This window comes from Barbus barbus, assembly GCF_936440315.1.
Source record: "Barbus barbus genome assembly, chromosome: 11".
In the NCBI taxonomy this organism is placed as follows: Eukaryota; Metazoa; Chordata; class Actinopteri; order Cypriniformes; family Cyprinidae; genus Barbus; species Barbus barbus.
Window position 1 is genome coordinate 30,869,205 of NC_136739.1, and position 13,346 is coordinate 30,882,550.

The 13,346-nt window shown below is 35.8% G+C and overlaps 1 protein-coding gene across 4 annotated transcripts in view; it reads left to right on the plus strand.

Moving 5' to 3' along the window:
- LOC306877383 (RNA-binding motif, single-stranded-interacting protein 1-like) overlaps window positions 1-13,346 on the plus strand; it is a 67,408-nt gene that overhangs the window by 14,622 nt on the left and 39,440 nt on the right. For 3 of the 4 annotated variants that reach the window (XR_013784887.1, XM_079429140.1, XM_079429141.1), the window contains exon 2: window positions 12,445-12,629. Coding sequence is in view for 3 of the 4 variants with exons in the window: in XM_079429140.1 (XP_079285266.1) it covers window positions 12,445-12,629 (185 nt within the window). In the remaining variant the exon portion in view is untranslated. Of the gene's footprint in view, window positions 1-2,191; window positions 2,586-12,444; window positions 12,630-13,346 lie in introns of those variants that run through there. The other variant, XM_079429142.1, reaches the window with a different exon arrangement.

Below are 13,346 nucleotides of genomic sequence, written 5' to 3' on the forward strand. Positions count from 1 at the left end.
AAATTACTTGATTTTATATAAATAAATTTTAAAATATTTTATATATATTAAATTATTATGTGTGTGTGTGTGTGTGTGTGTGTGTGTATGTATCGGGCCCACCTTAAGAAAAAATGTGCTATTCGCTGCACCTAAAATGTATAATTGCAGAAAAAATATATGTTGTGTTGAACATTAATGGAGCAACAGATTTTGTGTGAAAATAAATCATTCAAGTTGTTTATTTTGTTTAAAAATCGTATAAATGTATGCGGTGTCAAGGGGGGCCTTTTACCCCACACACGGAGTACAAGGCTCACCAGCATGGGGTAAAAGGCACACGGTATTGATACACATACTTCAGCTAAAATAATGTTGCTGTTTTTTTTAATTAAAGTAATAATAGTTCGAAACAATCACTTTAGCAAAGTTTTTACTATTTTCTGCTTATTTTGAAAAATAAACATTTATTTTTGTTCAATAAATATACTGTCATTAAAATGTTTATATAAAAAATATATTTTAAAATACAGAAACAAAATCATTTTAATAAGTAAAGATTCTGAAGGAGATCTAATATTAATTGAATATATATTTACAGTAGTAACAACAAATTATATTTTATTATATGATATGATTAATATCATGTTTTTAATATCATGATGGTTTCATTCTAAACATGGTGATTATCTCTAATATGGACACCCAATATAATATGTGATATTTGTCATCTGAATCTAACCATGTCATGTCAACAAATGGAAAAGTCTGCAATCTATTAATTATTATGTTAATTACTGCGCCTTTAGCCCCAACAGCAGGGGTGCTTCTTACCGCAAATACCATACTTTTACATATTCTTTCATTATTTAAAAACTGTTGTTTTAATTATCTTATACAAAACTGAAAATCATGAAGACCTTTGTCTCAAAATACTGTATATGCATTAATTTTAGCGATTCTCATTTGCTACAACATTTTTTAAAAAACAACATAAAATAGATCAAATAAGCACAAAATCAACTTTGCACTGCTGCACGCGATTGTGTCAAAGATCAGATAAATATAGTGCATCTTGAAAAGCGAATGTCTTTTTCCTAAAATACATTTGATGATATAATGTAAAGTTTTTGAAAATACTTCTATATGTATATATATTTTCATTGATTAGTGTTTGAGTTTTACTACCCTGAGATATTATTTATCAATTAAATGTCTCAATTTACTAAAAAAAAAACTAAAATAAAGTATGTGGCAACACGATACCATAGAGGTATATATATATAAATTGTAAATTATTTTATTATATATATGTATATATATATGTGTGTGTGTGTGTGTGTGTGTTTGTGTGTGTATAGTGTGTGTGTTTGTGTGTGCATAGTGTGTGTGTGTGTGTCTGTGTGTGTGTGTGTATATATATTCAACATTAATATGAATGTTTTATTATTTTTCTTTTAATAAAAATAAGATTATAGTAAAATATAATATAATTTTAATATTTTTTATAATTGATTAAATGTAGTGCAAAATAAGTATTTTTAAATAATTATCATATAATAAAATCACTTAAATTAAAATAAATGTGAAAAATCTGTGTCTAATTGTCATGAAAATTCTGTCACAATGCAAATAAGCTTTAATAGTCCTACAATACGCTTCATTTAATTCATGCAAAATATAATTTCTGGTTTCTTCCTTCTCTTTACAAGGTTAAGCTTGACCTGAACATGTTTTCCCTCTTTTCACCCTAACTACACAGCCAGATCTTCCACCCGTAGAGGAGAGTCAGTTTACATACCAGCTCTTCCTGCAGTTAGATAACACTGGATAGCTATAAAATGGCCTTTTTTGGAATATATGTTTATTTCATTGTCATTGTTTTTACGTCATTTACACTCATTTTGGCTTCTCGTTCTAAACGCAGTGTTAAATCAGTCCGTATAGCACACATGAAATTGTAAAACCACAAAACCTGATGGCCTCACTCAAGAATGTGAAGTATTCGGGCCAAAGGAAACCAAGAGCAGCCAAAGGGGAGTTGATGAAATGTAATATCCTCTCTCTTAAAAACCAGAGCATTGTGCATGTTACGTGGTGCGTGTAAATGCATGCATACTTGCCTTACATGCAATATGCATTGGTATTTGAGTGAAGAGTGATTTGTGATGTTTCTGAGTGTTGTTTGTGTGCACGCCCCCCCCCCCTCTAAACAGAGCGCAGTGGTTTCTTCCATAGTGGGAGGTGTAGTTCTATGGAGAAGTCACCGCAGATCAATGAACTGAGCGAAACAGACGGGCTGGGCAAGCCGACTACAGGGAGCGTCCGTGGGATATATGCTGCTCACCCTTCTGCAACACCTATTATTTCTCCCCCGCAACGATTCGGTCTTAAAGATACATCAAAGTGAGACTCTGTGACAGCTCTGCTCGGTCTCTATGGTTTATAGAGCCACAGATACAACTTTACCCTCCTGGATACACGAGAACGTACGAGATAGAAACATTTGGTAGAAATTTATTCATCCGTCGGTGGATATTCTGTTCTTGAAGATGATTTTTGCAAATTCTGGTCACACAGTGAGGACGTCGCATAATCGTAAACAGGTAAAATCTTCTTTGACATGAATTGTGGCCCTCATGGTTATTTGTTGTCTAAAGGGTTGTTTTAAAGTCCTAATTCAGAATGATCTGTGCTAATGTGTTTGTGGAAATTATTATTTGTTCTTTCTTGTGATAATAACAATAAATGGAACGTTCGAATGATGATCGACGGATGAAAGACTACTTGTGTCCAAAAGCAGCACTTCCATGAAACTAATCCATAAAGAATAGCTGTCATTGGTTCCCTTCCAATCAAACGCTCCCCTCTGATGGGTGTGTTTTTGTTGTGCTAGCGTTTCATTTGATTGTGTTATGGCACCGGCTCTCATTCACAATTTTATCGCACCTTTCCCCCCTCCCGATCAAACCCGTCCCACCAGTTTAAAAATAGGCCTCTATTTGATCAAGTTTTTACGTGTCTCATGCACGTCACTGCATTTTCCTCTGATGGGAATATACTTTCACAGCCCTGCCTGTCTGTTCTTCTGATGGAGTGTTCGGTTTCAGTGGTTAATCTACTTTACCTTGCTGTAATGGTCAAAAGTCACAGCGCTAAATTAATGCACCCTCTCATATGACACTCTTCATTAAAGCCTTTCCTAATCTCACTCCATACATGCTTATCACATGCACTACCTGCAGAAACATTTGCTGCAGAAACATTTTTTTCATCCATCAGTTGCTGAGGATTATTTGTTTTGCGAATTTTGGCCACACAGTGAGAATGTTGCATAATCATGACCAGGTGAAAATCATATTTGACTTTAATTGTGGCCCTCATGGTTATTTGCTCTTTAAATTGCGGTAATGTAATCTTTTGGTTGAAACCTATAATCGAACATGTCCAAGTCATATTTCAGCCTAATTTTAGATTTTGCATAAAGAACATTTTAATGAGAATGTATAATATAGAAACAGTTGGTGAAAGATTATTCATTAATCGGTTGTTTGTGGATGATTTTTACAAATTCTGGCAATGCAGTGAGAACGTTGCATAATAACAGGTAAAAATCTTATTTGACTTAAACTGTGGTTCTCATGGTTATTTGTGCAGTTATAAATCGTATGGGTGAAACTTGTAAGAGAACACATCCAAGCCGTATTTTTAGGTTTTGCATATAGAAAATTACAAATGTTAATGATGAGAACATACAAGATGGAAACATTTGGTAGAAATTTATTCAACCCCCGGGATGATTTTTGACAATTCTGGCCAAATAGTGAGAATTTTACATATTTGTAAACAGGTGAAAATCATCATTCCAAAGTCATTTTATTTTTAGATTTTGCATAAAGAAAATGACACGTTGTAATGACGAGAACGTACAAGATTCATCCAGTCATACTTCAGCCATATGTTTAGATTTTGCATAAAGAAAATGGCAAATTTTCATGACAATTACACACATTTCCCTCTCAGATTCTCATTACTTTAATGCCAAAAAGCAATGACATTTATATTTCATGCTAGTATTTGTTGTAACTAATTTAAAGAACACTTTCCCACAATAATGCATTAAAACATTAACATAGAATTAATATACCACAGATAAGAATAATAGGAATTATAAAGGAGCTGCAAAGTAGTGTCTGCATTCAATGAATTTTATGCAGTATATTTTTAAGATGATTTTGGGGTCAGATATGACCTGCTGGTGTTTCCATCCGATTCACTCTTTTACAGGTGACTGTGAGGTTGGTTTAGATGGGATTAGGTGACCTTGTCATATCAGCGCATCATGATGGGTTTAGATAGTGTCGCTGTTTGGACCTGCAGCATCGGCGGAAGCCTTGATGAGCCGTGTGTTGCGAATGGCACGCTTATAGCGTGTCGCCTAATGATGAAATTTTATTTATCAGCAGCACGCTAAGAGAATGACTTCTTGATAGAAGAGGAAGGTGAGGGGGGAGGAAGAGGAAGGGTTTGGTTGTCACTCGAGAGGATTATGCATATATTCATAGGCAGTTTAGCAGCAGAGCAGCATCTCTCACAGGGTGAGGGCGGTTACTGGAAGTTCAGCGTATTTCCAGCACGGATATGATGGGCTGACTAGGTCTGCGGTGCTCTGATAAGAAGCCAGTCTCTCCCTGCAGAGCTGAATAGTCAAACAGATGTGAGATACAAACAGGCTTTGAGTTCCTAAGAAAAGCCCGTTCCACTCTGGGAATGTGTGGGTTTCAGTCGGGGCAGAGGACCTTCGAGGGGAAGCACTGGCTTCTCGTCCTCAAAGATGTTCTTTGTCCACTTTTAGGCCGTGTTTGTGCCTCATTTCCTGTTTGCACGGCTGTTTCTCCATTGCAAAGATCAGATGAGCTGTCTTGTTTTGTTTTTGAGGTCTGTCCTGAAGTCGAAAAACAGACGTGCTGTTTTCTTGGAAAGTGCATGTTGTTCAATATTTGTTTGAAATAAATAGAAATGTGGCACAGCTTTCGTTCTAATAGGAAAAATTCGACAAAATAATCTCATGTGGCATGAAGTGCAGTTTGGGATGTCCAAATATGATGCTGCTAAACTATTCATCCTGTGAGCGTTTAAAGAGATTAGCACGCTTCAAGGACTTCCCGCTTGACCGGCAACGTGACTAACTGTGCCGTTTTCCAGTGTATCCTCTCAGAACACTTGACTAATAGCATTCATTGTGCTTTACAGGATGACGAGTTTATTTTCATCTAAAATAGAAATCAGAGGCGTTTTCTCCGAGGCCAGGGAGGCAGTGACTTCTCAGAAAAAAACTGGATGAGAATGTGAGCTCCAAAATGAAATCATCATTGCACAATCAACAAGCACCCAGTACTATGCATTTATTAATGTTTATATTAACATACGGAATTTTAAAATCATGTCAAATGCTCCGAAAAATAAACTACAATAATACAGTAAAAAGTAGTACACGAATAAAGCAAAAACCATATAATTACTCGATTTTCACTGTGACACTAACAAGTAAATCATCTCTCTTGCCGCCTTTAGTTCATTATTTTCACATTAGCGTGAGCAAATGTAATTAGTGTGGTGTGAATACAGGCTAAAATGGACCGATTGTGCTTGTTACTGCATTCTTGTATTCAATTCCTTTGAAGCAATGCAAGAAGTGCATAAGAACTTGAGTTAAACTTGATTAACTTTAATCCTAGCAAACAGGGAATTTTCTCAGATCGTTCTAGCAAGGTTCTCTCAAAGGTATGAAGAAACGATCTTCAGTAACATGAATACAATGTTTGTTCAAAGGTATATGGTCTTTATTAATGTTCTCAAAACATTAGCACAAATTGTTATTTATTTATTATTATTTGGAATGTTTTTTCTAAACATTTTAGTTTTTTAAATGTTACTACTTGTTTCAGAACATTCCGAGAACATTCAAAAGTAATATTAGAAGAATGATATAATGGAATGTTCCCTTATGTTTTGTGAACCCAGAGGAGAATATTTTTAAAACATTAAAAAAAAAAAAAAGAAATTTTCAGGATACATTGCAGAAATGGCTTTCAGAAACAGGGATGTAATCATGGATTAAAATGCATAGTATGGGTTGCTTGTTGAATGTGTAAAATTGTTCCTTATGCCCTTAAACCAGAATGTAAAACCACGAGACTTTCAGAAGTCACAACACACCACTGATAGAGGCCTTTATCGCCCTCTTAAATGTTTAGTATCAGCAGTGTTGGAGGAATCCATATCAAGGGAGATTTAGTGCAGCTTTTGACCTTTAATAATCCACCGCTGCCTTTTTAAACTCAAGCTTGTCTTATTTATCCAGTCTTGTTTTCACGTCTTTACGCAACTGCGTTAGACAGTAGCAGAAAGAGCAGCCAAAGGGTTGCCAGGCCATTTCAATAGAACATTGACTCTGTCCTGACCCATAAATGCTGGCTTTGTTGTGTAAACCTTTAATGAAATGATATTTTGTTCAGCACTACTGGATTTCATGGAGCTCAGGCCTGTGGTTTTCAGCACTTGCCAATCTTGGCCATTTTCACTGCTTTTGTGTGGGAATTAACGCGATAGTTCAGTCATCACTGACTCACCCTCATGTCCATCTAAACCTGTATGACTTTCTTTCTTCTGTGAAACATGACAGGAGAATATATCCAAGCTTCTGTTTTCCATAATCATGAAAGTGGATGGTGATTTATATTGTCGCACTCCTAAAAAAGACACACAAAAAACATTAAAAACTACAAATAGTATCACATGACTTCAGAAAACAAAATGTTGCACATATATCATATAAACTACTTTAATCATGGAAGAAGTCCATGGAGGTTAGAAGTGAGTAAATTATGATAATATTGTAATTTTGGGGTGAGTTGTTCTTTTAAATGTGAGTCAAAGTAATAGATGTAAACAGCAATCCTCAGTGACAGCATAATATAAAATAATATTCATCTAAACAAACCCATGGCACTATTCCCAATATTTAAATTGACTTATACGCCTCATATGAAGTACAAACAATGTTAATATGCTATTATGAGTGTTGAACTTGATTTAGAGTCCTTTGCTCTCTAATGAAAATCTTGTATTTGCATATAAACTGCATAATGCAGAAAATTTTTTAAAACTGGTTTCCCAAATGACTTTCTTCTGCTAAGCCAGGTCATGTTACATGTTTATTTCTTTAGAAACTTAATTATATTTACAATTTATTTTGAATCATAATGATACCTAATAACATGCTATGAATAATCATGCTAAGATTATTTTATACATCTCTTGAATCAAATATTGCCTCTATTGATAGTTTTCACGTGACGTCACACCTTTATAGGAACGTCCACCTGGAGGGCAAAACGAAGCTTTGCTCCACTGACCGCCAGTTATTTTTATGCAGATTGCATCAAGTAATAATGTAGTAAAATGCAGATATTTAAAGGCGAGATTCAGTAAAAACCTTATTGATGATGTATATTTGTATATTTGGCAAGAAAATGAAGCCAGAATATTAACAGAATGTGCAAAGTTTCACATTAAATTGCTTCCCATATAAAACAGTTAGAAGGAAAACACTGAACCGTTAATCGGATTGTGTTCATATTCCGGCCTCATTTGCTTGGCTATGTAAACTATGCATCATTTTCTTTGATCTTTTAATATTACCGTTTTAAATATATTATGGCACTTTCAGTGTTTTTACAATGTTTTGTCGCACTGTTTATGATTGAAATATTGTTGCGGGTGCTTAATATGGATTGCAAATGGCCAGAACCTGCATTTTGTTCAGAAATATCTTTTATTCTTTTGAGAGGTGATCTAAATATTTGTGGCTGGGAAACAAATGGACACGCTTGTGCAGCAGTTCTATAGATGTTTTGCCCTCAAAGTCTTCGAGCCGGTCACGTGACTGAAAAATATCAATTGCACTAAACTTATTTGTGAGTTTAAATGGATCTCAGGACTGCAGATAAAGACAGAAGCGGAAGATTGATGTCTGTAATAATATTTTTTTTTAAGTTCCCAAAGATTACTGGAACTATAAATATACTATCTCAGTCGTTCTAATTTCAATTAATTCAATGCATTGTGTTATAATCCAACACCAAATATTCAATGTACCTTCAGAACAAGGTTATGCCTTCAGATCAGATCCTTGTTGATAGAAAGATGATGAGTCCATGTGACGTGAAATAATATCATGTGCACTACCATATAAAACAAATGGAATGTATTTTCACAATGAACTTTCTGTTAGTTTTATTGTGGTTCAGAAGTTGCGTAAAAGGCAGGATGGGAACACTGGAGGACCGTTTTCCTCTCTCTGGATCTCGTCCAGTGAACTGTGTCACTGCTGCATACCAGAGATTCCGAACGCTTCCTCCTCCTTGTTACTTCCACAAAAGAGCGAGCGGGATAATCACAGTTGAACTGCTAGGGCACTTGAGCAGGAAGACCTCCGCAGCTCAGAACATCTGTGTCCATACAAACAGGACGGAAGTGATGTCTTTACCACACAAGAACTCTTTTATAGCACGGAGAATGAAGCCAGCAAAGCATTGAGCTCAACAGATCCGCAGCCTGTTCAGAAATTCCAGACGATTTTCAATGCCGTTGGCCTCGCATTTTGGGTTTAAATTGTTCTGATTAGGCAGAAGTTTGGTATGGATCGGCGTAACATTTATTTGATGTTTGTAGCAGTGGAGCTTGGGTGTTTCCATTTGAGAAATCCATCCAAAATAGTCATTGTACATATTATCAGACTTTCATACCTGATAGAGCTTGAGTATTTTGTGTTGACTTTTGTTTCAGTTTGTTCATATTGCTTCTCTTTTGCTCTGAGAAATTTAGCATGTGTACAAAACATGCATGATACATCACAACTTTTTTATTACTACTACTATGACCAAAAACAGTTATTTCAAATCCGTTATTATATCAGGTATTAAATTCAGTTATTTCATCCATGAGAAATCAATCCAAAGTTTCAGTTCTCACTGTACAATGACTAATCGCACTCTTTCATACCTGATAGGGCTTGTGTATTTTGTGTTTTATTTCATATTCCTTCACTTTTGCCATGAGCAAATGCTGGATATTGCATGTGTATGAAGCATGCGTGATAAACCATAACACTTTCCCCTACTATTGTGACCAAAAATATCTATCTGTGACAAATCAGTCCAAAGTTCCCGTTCTCACTGTGCAACAGTTTATCAGTGTTTTGAGTATTTTGTGCAGTAGGGTTTTGTTTTACTTCTTCCCTTTTGCTCAGAGAATTGTTGGATTTTGTCCAAACATGCATGACAACCATAACACTTTCACCACTATTATGACTAAAAATATCTTTATTGCATCCCTGAGAACCAAAAAATGCTAAAGTATAGGGCATCCTGTTTGTGTGCTTTTTTAGATTGTGGTAAAATGAAAGCCTCTGATTGGAGCATCACTCACTTCAAAATGTTTTCTTGAAGTTACTCTTAATGTTACAGTCTATCTATAGAGTGACGGTCTTTAGTTTTAATTTGATCCATGATCCATGAAATCTCAACAAATCGATTCAAATTGAGTCAAAAATATCTTGAGTATACCAAAAAAATGCAAATGCAAAAGTTTATGGCTTTTGGTGAAATCGAAGACTCCAGAGAAAACATTTTCTTAAAATAACATTTAATATTACAGTCTGTGCAGTTGCATTGATGGTCTCCGGTTTTAATTTCTAGATCTATGAAATATCAACAAATCTTTTCAAATTTTGCATTTGTATAAAAGCTGTTTCAAAAGGTAATACTTTTTTTCTCTATTTCAAGTTTGTCTTTTGCAACAGGACTGTAGTACTTCACAGCTGCCGTGCTGTATTACATCGCTTTCATCAAAAATGATCTTTTAGTATTGCATCCGTTTTATTTAAACTTATGACTGAATTTAAATTGTTGTCTGGACCGGAGAGAAAGACTCAAGTGGATGATTTTAGACTTTTTCTGGTGGTCATCCCTTCAGGAAATGGTTATTATTATCAGTTCCTCATAGAGTTGAGGTTTGGTTCTTGTGGATGTGACAAGTCCGTGGGACAAGTGAAAACGTGAAGTTCCTATGATATTCACAGCATTTGAATATCATGTAAAATAAAAGGAGTATATTTTTCTCAACAAATCTGTTTAAAATTTGCCTAAAAGGTATATCCAACAATGTATAAAGAGACTTGTATGCTTTGGATGAGTGTTTCATGAGAAAATAGTTTTTGAAGGTTTTACCTGAAATGTGAAATACTGAGAATATTTAGATTTCATAACACGAGTCCTTGAGGCGTATTCGTTTCCCGTGAGAAATGGGACGTAAGTCTCTAGCTCAAGCGGTGTAGCGGGGCGGACGTTTTGAATATTGCAAATTCAACCCATCCCAAAATGACATAAAATGCAGTTATAGGCTCTTTGTGTGCGCAAATTACAATGAGTTTTTACCATATGAATAATGATTTATCTTTTAAGTTGTTGCAGATCTACCTGCAGAATTCACATGCATTGAGATAAAACGATTGACTTTAGGTCTGTTGCATGTCAAGCTCATCTAAGAACAAAGCTTTAACAAAAGGGTTCAGCGCATAGAAATGTTCAGCGCTCACCCCTCGGCCTTCCATGCTACATTCGCTTCCTTTAGATTCTCAAAGCATCCTCACCGTCAGCCGTGCTCCTAGGTCAGAGCTTCCGGCCCTTGTGGACCCACTTTATGCTGACAACTGCTTTCTGAAGAAGAAGAGACTGCACTGCAGATATGGATCACAGCGCTGCCAGATACTCATCCTCGCACTGACAAACATGAGCAGTGTAACTTTAGAGCTGAGGAGGTTCAGGAAACAAATCTTGCACACTATAGCGATTCATTGATTCATCTCTCCTTAAATGATTCTCGTTTGAGCCTCAAAAATTATAAAATTAGTCATTATTTGTGGTTATTGAAAAGGGTTATATAGGTGGGGCAGAACAGACATTATTTTATATTTGACATGTTTTGCAATCCTTACAAAATTTGTACATTAACTTGCCAAAGATTTTTAAGCATGCACTGTTGCTGAAAATTTGAAATGTATCAAGAATTGTTTCGGTTTCAAAATCAAATCCAGCTGTGAGGGGCCTAAAAATGACCAAATTGCTTTCCTGTTTTGCTTTTATTCTTCTGTTTTCTGTATAAGTTCTCGAATAAAGCTCGTGTTTGGTGTTGAATTGGTTGTAGAGTTTGTAAAAGTAACACTTATTTGTAATGATGTATTGAAATTAATTATTTACAGGAACCAAAATTGCCGCTTTCATTTAGCCAAAAAACGAAACCGAAAGGGTGTTGTTCATAAAATTAATTATGGTTATTGGAAAACATATGCAAAACGAAACGTACTCTGTTGGTGTGTCAGAACAGACATATTTTATATCTGACATGTTTTGCAATCTTTACAAAATTTGTGCATACGATATATCTTCACTTGCTAAAGATTTACATTCATGCACTGTTGCTGAAACTTTGAAATGTATCAAGAATAGTTTTGGATTCTGATCATGATTCTTTGAATCAAAATTGAATCCTGTTGTGAGGAGGCTGTAAATTCCCATCACTCCTGTAAACACTTCCTTTAGGTCCAGATTTATCAGAGCTACCACTCTACTTTCCTGTTTTGCTCACAGTATTCTATCTTCTGCATAAGTCCTCAGATAAAGCTGATGCTTGGTGTTTGTTCTTGCAGATCAGATTTGGAGTTGCTCTTTGTTAGGGTTGTAGAATCTGTTAAAAGAAGCTTGTCTAATTGGCCTAGGCTGGTAACATGTTTACATTTCTACACTGAGTTTGCATTAAAATGTGCTGAAACTGTTTAAGAAGGAGGTTTGAGCAGCTTTTGACACTCTTGTTCCTCTGATATCTCATAATCTCATCTCATAATAGGGTGACCAGACGTCCCAGTTTCCCTGGGACAATCCCAGTTTCACAAGGTGTGTCACCAGAGTCTCAGCGGTTCACTACAAATGTAAATGTGTCTCTTGTTATGCAGCTGGGCTCATTGGTGTGAAATTATGTTTTGGGAATCATTTGTAGTTTTCAGTAATGACTAAAACACATTTTAGCTATTTTACACGTTTGATTCTGTTCAAAATGTAGGAAACTGTTTATTAAAACGAGGCATATTTTAAAATAAATTAAGGAAAAATATATTGATTTATTTATCTTTAATTTATTGTGATGTAAAATATTTTAGTATTTTAACATACATATTTCAGCTGTTTTATACATTTTGTTATTTTCCATGTGATTTTCTGCCAAAGTTTGGGAAATATTTATTAAAGTTACACAAAAAAATTGTGCTATATAGCATTAAAAGTGGTCCCTGTTTGCTTTGACCTTGTTCTACTCTGACTGCAGTTTGTTTTGTGTCCTTCCCTCCAGCCTCCTGTTGGCCCCGCCTCCTACCCGATGGCTCCGCCCAGTCCTGGAACCAACAGCAGCACCAATCACAGCAGCAGCAGCAGCAGCAGCACAGCCGGCTGGGAGCAGCTCAGTAAAACAAACCTCTACATTCGTGGTTTACTACCAACCACCACCGACCATGACCTGGTCAAGCTCTGCCAGCCGTGAGTACCTCCTTATATTGACCAAATGTGAAGATTGAATACTCAGAAGGCCTCGCTTAAGAGTACCGAAATATATAAATAAATGGATAATAAATTAAGGAACAGTTCACCCAAAAATGTACTCAGCCTCAGGCCATCCAAGATGTAGATGAGTTTGTTTCTTCATCAGATTTTGAGAAATTTAGCATTGTATCACTGATTCACCAAAGGATGCTCTGCAGTGAATGGGTGCCGTCAGAATGGGAGTCCAAACAGCTGATAAAAAACATCACAATAATCCACACCACTCCAGTCCATCAGTTAACATCTGGAGAAGACAAGAGCTGCATGTTTGTAAGAAACAAATCCATCATTTAGGCGTAATTTCTTTAAATAGATAATAAATAATTTCTTCTGTAATTTCTTTAAATGTAGGTAATGCTGTTTTACAAACTAAAGGATTATGCAACAAAACATTATGCCACAAATGCTGCTTATAGTCCTTCACATTGACTGAACCTGAATCATTTGGCTCATGCAGGATTTTCTAGGAGAATCTGGGGCGGTGTTGGATAAAGAAAGCCCCACCGGCCGCTCTTTGGTCTTAGTATTGTAATCTCACTCAGCCTGGCACTGTGGCTCAATGAACTCTCATATTTCGGTCATTGTGTGTTAAGGGCTGCAGGGTGACTTTCCCCTCTAAGAGTTCTGGGATGAATGCCATCAATAAAAGATGAG